At 46.8% G+C, this 8,161-nt stretch overlaps 1 protein-coding gene across 1 annotated transcript; it reads right to left on the bottom strand.

The window, feature by feature from the left end:
* Window positions 1–2,050: 2,050 nt before the first annotated feature.
* Window positions 2,051–6,103, bottom strand: LOC120586666 (endogenous retrovirus group S71 member 1 Env polyprotein-like). The gene is made up of 2 exons (XM_039843102.1): window positions 6,005–6,103; window positions 2,051–3,768 (listed from the first exon to the last, which is right to left on the bottom strand). Exon 2 carries the CDS (start codon window positions 3,452–3,454, stop codon window positions 2,162–2,164), a length of 1,293 nt encoding a protein of 430 aa, XP_039699036.1. The 5' UTR covers window positions 3,455–3,768; window positions 6,005–6,103; the 3' UTR covers window positions 2,051–2,161.
* Window positions 6,104–8,161: the final 2,058 nt, after the last annotated feature.

The raw sequence follows: 8,161 nt of genomic DNA, 5'->3' as shown, positions 1-8,161 counted from the left end.
TGTTTTTGTTTTGAATGACATATTTTAATCCAGCCCTCCTGTTGAGAAAAGCAAGACTATCTAAGTATGATTTTTTGTTTTTTAATTAAATTGGTTTCTTCTCTTCCACCCAATTTGCCCCTTGCAGGAGGTGAGGAGCATTTTCGTCTGGGCTTTCCTAGGGGTCAACATTTTTCAAGTGGTTGCTTGCTTGCTCTTCCCAACCAAATGCAGAAAATAAGATGGCTCATACAGCTCATTGCCAGCAGTGATGAGTGGGTCCCACAGTCATGGCACTTTCTTTCAGTCACATTTCTGACTGTCCACAGGGTACTCTGCTAGGGCTGAAAGGCATTGGATTATAAACCCCACTGGTTGGAAGGTTAATCTGGGCCTTGGTCAGGGAAGACCTAGAATAAGGGAAATACTGGATTCAGGTCTCCATGGAGAGACCTGTCCAGTGGGGCTATATGAGGGGCCTGGCTTTCCAGAAAGCTACGGCAAGGAGGTCATAGCCACAGGGGGTGGGAAAGCCGAAAAGGGTTAGAAACACATCCCAGGAAACTTTTATTTCTAAGATTAAAAGTAGGCCTTTCTAGGAGCACAGAGGATTTTTACGTCAGTGAAAATATTCTTGTATGATACTACAGTGGTAGATACATGTCATTATATATTTATCCAAGCCCATAAACTATACAACACCAAGAGTGAACTCTAATGAAAACTGTGGACTTCGGGTGATTATAACGTGTCAATGTGGGTTCGTCAATTGTAACAAATGTACCACTTTGGAGGAGGAGTTGGTAATGAGGAAGCTATGCACATGTGGGGGCAGGGAATATATGCAGAATCCCTGTACCTTCCTCTCAATTGTGAACCTAAAACTGCTCTAATAAAAAAAGTCTTATAAAGTAGGCCTTTTTATAAAGACAGACATTTCTGTGTCCAGGAAAAAAAGGCAGGCTCCCAGCTCAGGAAGGCCAGCCTGCCAGAACTCCTTGGGTCATGGATAAAATAAATAGCTTTTGTCATCTCTCAAATCTCTCCTAGCTCACAAGGGCCTGGCCTTATCTCCCTTATAAAAATGGTGAATTATTTACAGCAGAAACAGGGAACTAAGAAAAGGTTATAAAATCACCAAGCGAAGACATTATGCTCAGGTTTTTGCATGGATCTTGTGGATCCCCTGTCCTCTGAGTCTGTTGTGTGGTGTCAATGACCAGAAGACAAGAGAAAGGCTGTAGGGCTGCCGGCCTCTTGTGTCCGTAAGTGCAGTTTTAGCATTAGGCACAGCTCCAGGCTAAGAAAACACCCAGAAATACACCGTAGTTATTAAGGACAGCATGCCAATGCCCCAGATGAGGGTCCGAGTCAACCTCAAGCACATCTGGGAAGTAGGAGAAACTTGAGTCCTTGATCTCCATTCTACACTTGTCTATTGCAGCGACCAGAAGTGTGGAGCTCCTAAGCCACTCACAAGAGAAAAGCAGATCTGATAAGTCTAGGAGTTTCCTTAGTGTGTTAATTTCATGTTTTACTTCTGTTGTAGCTGCCAGCCCCCGATAGACACACGGACCACCAGAAACCAGTGAGTTATAGGAAACACACTCTTTATTCAGCCAGCTGGGTCTGCCAGGGGTACGCAGACCCCAAATTAAGCAGCCCCGAAATGTAGAAGTACAGGGTTTTTAAGCCCTAAACTCCATTCCTCGTTCTATCTTAAACACAAAGGTCTATTTTTCTTCTATTTACTAACTGTCAACCCACAGGTCGGTTGTGCAAGTGGGGGTACAGAAGCAGAAAGCGTATTGTTAGAATGTTATGTTCCCATGGGTGATGACCTAAGTTCTCATGGGCGATAGCCAAGCAGTAATTTTCTAGCTAGCACATTCCCCACTGGCCTTAGCAAAAATCAAATCTTTGATTCTTCATGCAGAATTTGCTCATAGCCTCTATTTTGTAATACTAAAAGTTTAATAGAATTAATTCTCCACCTTATATATGTAAACAAGAAATCAAGGAAACATGGGCCAAAAGTTAACAAGAGGAAGAGGATGATTAAAGATCCAGCTACAGCAGATAGGAGGGTTGTTAGCCATGGTGACCAATTGAACATCCTATGAAACCAGTTATTTGATTCTAATCTCTGTTTTTCCCTGGCATCTACATTTTTCTGTACTAGTCATAAGCTTTCTCTAATTACTCCAGAGTTATTAGCATAGAAGCAACATGTTTCACCTAGAGCCATACATAGTCCATCTTGTTCTAAGAATAATAAATCTAAACCTCTTCTATTTTGGAGGATTACTTCTGCTAGTGAATCAACTTGAAGTTCTAGCCCCCTGATGGTGTCTTTTAAGGTCCTAATATCCTTCTCTATCTGTATTCCAATTTCATGTAATTCATTTTCTCCCTTGATGAGAGCAGTAGTACCTACAGCTGCAGAGCCTGCTATTCCGAGTCCTACAAGAAGGGGTATTAAGACTAGTATGGCCCGTTTCTGTAGCCTGTCCTGGTGGAAGAAGTGGAGTCTGCCTTCTGGTCCACTGTAAAGGGACACTTGGGGGAGTACAAAGACCAGGATGCAAATATTAGCCTCACCCGTATTGAAAAGAACAGATGCAGCACAGTGAGTGAGCCCGCTATCGCATGCTAGCCAAGTATTATTTGGAGCCTTATAGTATTTATTCCCTGAGGTAGGTACTTTGATAGTATGATTACAGTTATCGAAGTAAGGTGACTGCGCTAACAGCTTGGAATAGTCCTTTGAAATTAGGCAGGTTCCTTTTTCTTGAATGTCTCCCAGGGTAAGTCGAGGACTTTCCCATTCACAGCCTTGTGCACTGCTGAGCTCAGTTAGGTTTAGGGGAGTTCCTACGCCGACATAATAAGGGGGTTTTGGGTTTAGGCACAACCAGCGATCTTGTCCTATGTCTGGGGTGGTCTTATTCAAGACCTTGTGTATTGTCGTTAACATAGTTATTAATGCTCCTTCTGATTCTGGTTGTGGCTGGTTGAATGCCTCAGGTTTAATAGTTGTTAGGCTACTACCCGGAGGGGATAGAGCTGGAGTTCGAGTTGCTCTGGAAACAGACGTTCTCTTAGTTGTAGGACTTTGGGGTAGTCCTGGAACTAGAAGTGGTTTGTTGGATCCTATAGGGTTAACTTTCCTGGGAGGGTCCTTAACCTGTATAGTAAAATATAATCCTGAATCATGCCTGGTTTTATATAATCTGATACCCTGTGTCTGTCCTGTGAGCCAATAGTGTTGTCCCCTAGGGCTACCAGTTTTGATGGTGATTATGATAGGATTGCAAGACCCAAGAGAGTATGTGGAGGGGCTTGGTCTTCTTATTAATCTAATATGATTATCATCCTGTTTTTTATAATTATCTATTGTGAAGACAGTCTCACAACCCCACTTAGCACAAGAAAATTGGCCTTGGCCCTCACATCCAAGTCCCATATTACCCATGCGGCCAGATATCCCTGGGTATTGTCCTTGAGGACAAATGTAGAGTCCTATCCCTAAGAGGCTCTTCTCAGCCGATAATATGCCACAGTCGGGTCCCCCCTTGTAGCCTAAGTATGCTCCTCCACCTGTAAAAGATCCTGATCCAAGGTAGTGTCCGGCCGTTGCAATGGTGAGGGGGTCTCTGGCAAGCCGGCACAAGTCTACTTGGATCTCTGGAGTACCGTGGCTGGTGATGTTCTGGGCAATAATTTCACTGGTCTCGGTTACTATAAGTTCCCATATTCTAGGTCGGTGTATGTTTCTGTATGCCTGGGCTAAAGAGGAAAAAGGAAGAAACAGAGGGTTAGACTTATGTACGCTTGAGTCTTAGCCTTAAGGGCCCGTCTTCCTCAGCTGTCCACTCTCGTGCTGCCTTCACGTGGGAGTGATGAATCCATGATGGGATGCCATCTACTTTAACTGCAGTGGGCGTTATCAGGTAGACAGTGAAGGGTCCCTTCCATTTGGGTTCCAGTCCTTTGGAAGTGAACTTTCGGATCCACACAGAGTCCCCAGGCTGAAACTGATGGGGAAGTCTATCCTCTGGAGCGGAGTGGGCAGCGCGAACCCGGGCCCAAATCTCCTTCTGTACACTTTGAAGGGCCTGTAAAGACTTAAGTAAAACAAGATTACATAGTTCTGCCTTTTTCTCATCTTCTATTCTAGGTACTAAAGGTGGGGGTTTTCCAAAGAAAATTTCAAATGGGGCGAATCCATTAATATATGGAGCACCTGGCTCGGAGAAGAGCAAAGGGGAGAAGTTCTACCCAGGTCCCACCAGTTTCTAATCCTAACTTAACTAATGTCTCTTTTAGGGTTTGATTCATTCACTCTGTTTGGCCCGAACTTTGGGGCCAGTAGGCGCAGTGGAGTTTCCATCGCAAATTTAGGTAGCTAGCCAATTGCTGTGTTACCTTTGCTGCGAAGGCTGGCCTGTTATCCGACCCTAAAGTTCCAGGGAGACCAAATCGAGGGAGGATTTCTTGTAGTAGTTTCTTAGTAACTACTAAGGCAGTTTCTTTCCTGGTGGGGAAGGCTTCCACCCATCCTGAAAAGGTGTCTATAAAAACAAGTAAATATTTGTAGCCCCCCCACAGTCGGGGTTACCTCAGTGAAATCGACTTCCCAGTGGTCCCCTGGATAAGTTCCTCTTTCCCTATGCCTAGGTTCTTCTATCTTTCCCTTCTTTGGATTAACTTGGGCACAAGCTGGGCATCGTGAGGCAATCTCCTCTGCGGTTCTTCTCCCTTCTAACAAGTGAAAGTGGGGGTCTAAGTGTGTGGTTTGGCGTAGCTGGTGGAGGAGAGTCCTTCCAAGGGCCTGTGAGAGCCCAAATTTCCCATCTGGGGTCGTTCACCACCCCTGTTGGTTCCTCGTGGCTCCCTTATCTTGAAAATACTTGTTTTCCTCCACCCTATAGGTTGGAGACGGAGGCAGTTCTGTGGCCGCTGCTTTTGCCTCAGCATCGGCCAGTTGGTTTCCCTTAGCCTCAGGACTATTCCCTTTTTGATGCCCTTTACAATGAACAATAGCCAGAGCCTTAGGCATCCATTTGGCTTCAAGTAAGGCTAAGATCTCCTCCTAGTTCTTGATGTCCTTCCCATCTGAAGTCAGAAGGCTTTTTTCCTTGTAGATGGCTCCATGTACATGTGCAGTAGCAAAGGCATATCGGCTGTCTGTGTATATTGTGACTGCCTTATCCTTTCCCCATATTAATGCCTCAGTGAGTTCGGCCTTCTGAGCAGAAGTCCCATGGGGAAAGGCCTGTGACCAGATGGTGCTAGTTAGAGTTACAACCGCTGCCCCAGCGTAACTTCTTCCTTCTTGCATGAAGCTGCTCCCGTCTGTGAACAGAACTTCATCAGCTTCAGGCAGAGGGGAGTCTTTGAGGTCTGGCCACGAGGAACACATAGCATCGGTGAAATCTATGCAGTCATGAATGGGGGTCTCGGGGTCTGAGTCTGGCAACAGATTGGCTGGGTCGATGACAGTAACTTTGGAGAAATTGACCCTTGGCTGGTCAAAGAGGAGAGCCTGGTATTGAGTGATTCTGGAGTTAGTCATCCATCACTCTGGGCTACTGCAGAGAAAGGCCTCTACCGCATGAGGGGCAGTAATGTCTAGACTCAGCCCAAGGGTGAATTTGTCAGCTTCTTTGACTAGGAGAGCTGTCACTGCTATGGCTCGTAGGCAGAGTGGAGGCCACCGAGTCTAGTCCCTTTGATAGATAGGCTACTGGTCGGCGCCATGGGCCCAGCATTTGAGTTAGAACCCCTTTGGCAATTCCCTTGGCCTCACTCACAGAAAGATGAAATCCCTTGGTGATGTCTGGAAGAGCAAGGGCTGGGGCTAATGTGAGTGCCTTCTTGAGAAGGTCAAAGGCCTTCTGTTCTATCTCTGTCCAATTGAGGGGCTGATTTCCTCCTGTAGCCAAGTACAGGGGCTTTGTGATCTCTGTGAACCCAGGAATCCAAAGTCTGCATAGACCGCCACCCTGAGGAATTCTCTTACCTGTCTCTTGGTGGTGGGTACCGGGATCTGAAGAATGGCTTCAATCCTCTGCCGGGAGAGAGTCCATTTTCCTCCTTCGAGGGTATACCTGAGGTAGGCCATCGACTTGGTGCACGGCTGGGCTTTTTTAGCCAAGACCTGGTACCCATATGCCTCTAGGGGGCCGAGTAAGTCCCTGGTTGCCGTGAGACAGACCTCCTCGGTTTCAGCTGCTAATAGTAAATCATCAACATACTGGAGTAATGCACAGTCAAGATTACGTTGATGGAAGGGACGGAGATCTGCACTCAGGGCCTCATCGAATAGGGTAGAATTTTTGAATCCTTGTGGTAAATGCGTCCAGGTTAGTTGGCCCGAGAATCCCCCTTCTGGGTCTCTCCACTCAAAGGCAAAAATAGGCTGGCTGCTGGGGGCTAGGGGAATGCTGAAGAAAGCATCTTTTAAATCTAGTACAGTATAAACAGTTTTCTCAGGAGGCAGCAAGCTTAAGAGAGTGTACGGGTTGGGTACAATTTGGGTGGATGGTTTCAACCCTCTTATTCACTTCTCTTAAGTCTTGTACTGGCCGGTAATCCTGAGTACCAGGCTTCTGGACTGGGAGCAAAGGAGTGTTCCATGGCGATTGGCATGGCACGAGAATCCCTGCTTCCCGCAGCCGCTGGATATGCTTCTTTATACCAATTTTGGCATCTTGGGCAATCGGGTATTGCTTAACCCGGACGGGGGTCGCGGTAGCAGTTAAACTCACTACTACCAGGGCTTGGTGCCTAGCCAACCCTGGGGCATTGTTTTCAGCCCATACACCTGGGTATTCTATCAAGAGTCTGTCTAGTAAAGGCCCCGGGGACAGGTCTAAATTTTCTTCCTTCTCGTAGAGGAGGTACTCTTCAGATAGAGGATAGGTAATTAAGATAGCTAACAGGCAGACATAGACACCTGAGGTGTACTATCTCCAAATGTGATAGTAGCCCTTAGCTTTTGGAGGAGGTCTCTACCAAGAAGTGGGGCTGGGCATTCTGGAACTACGAGGAAAGAATGGGTCACTGTCCCTCACCCCAGATCTACAGTCCTTTCAGTGGTCCATGTGTATTCTCGTGTTTTGCCCATGGCCCCTTGGACGGTAGTCTTTCGTTTGGAGATTGGTCCCCCTGGGTCAAGTAACACTAAGTGGGTAGCCCCTGTGTCCACCAGGAAGTTAACAGTTTTGCCCCTAATTTTTAAGGCAACCCTAGGCTCCTGGGGGCTTAGTGTGTAGGAGCCCCAGCCGTCAGTCCTCTTCCTCAGTGACGAGGATTTTAGTCTTGCAGTTTCCCTGGTCTTTTGCATTTTTCTCAGGACATTCATTCTTCCAATGGCCTTCTTTCTTGCAGTAGGCACATTGATTTTTCCCTAGGGGTGTGCAACCCTTACGTGGGCCTTTTTCTGATCTTCCTTGTCGTGCCCTAGTCTTCCCTGATCTCTCCTCCTGTATGGCAGCTACCATTATTTTAGCCATACATTTGGGGTCATCCGGTGCCTGCCTGTTGTTGAACACCTGCTGGGCTATCTCAACAGGTTGGGATAGGTTCATCCCTGCAAAACCTTCTAATTTTTGCAATTTACGCTGGATGTCAGGGGCTGCCTGAGTAGCAAAGGCAACATTAATTGCCCGCCAGTTCTCAGGGGCCTCAGGATCAATGGGGGTGTATACTCGGTAAGCCTCCTGCAGTCATTCAAGAAACACTCCGAGGGGATTCCTGAGGTCCCTGTATAACTTCAGTTACCTTAGAAAGGTTAGTTGGCTGACGAGCAGCCATCCTAATTCCCCCAATTAGAATCTGGTGGTACTGATCTAATGCCATTCTCTCTGGGGAATTGTGTCCCCAGTCTGGGTGGGTGGAGGGAAATTCCTCCTCAATCTGTTCCCGTGCTTCGTCAACCCTTTTCCCTCCCGCAGCTATCTTTTGTGCTTCTGCCCGAATACGTCCACATTCTTCCGCAGTGAAGAGGGTAACTAAAAGCTGTCGACTATCGTCCCAAGTGGGGCAGTGAGTCTGAAAGACGCTCTCTAAGAGTCCCATTAATGCCTGGGGTTTCTCAGAGAAAGGCGGATTCTGTGCCTTCCAGTTGTACAGGTCACTAGTCGAGAAAGGCACGTAAACCATAAAGGGCCTGTCT

The sequence above is a fragment of the Pteropus medius genome, unplaced genomic scaffold, assembly GCF_902729225.1.
Source record: "Pteropus medius unplaced genomic scaffold, Ma_sr-lr_union100, whole genome shotgun sequence".
Classification (NCBI taxonomy): domain Eukaryota; kingdom Metazoa; phylum Chordata; class Mammalia; order Chiroptera; family Pteropodidae; genus Pteropus; species Pteropus medius.
This window is presented reverse-complemented; position numbering and strand designations above follow the sequence as displayed.

Coding starts and splice junctions, on each gene's coding strand:
- LOC120586666 (XM_039843102.1), bottom strand. CDS start 3,454: ATGGGTAATATGGGACTTGGATGTGAGGGCCAAGGCCAATTTTCTTGT.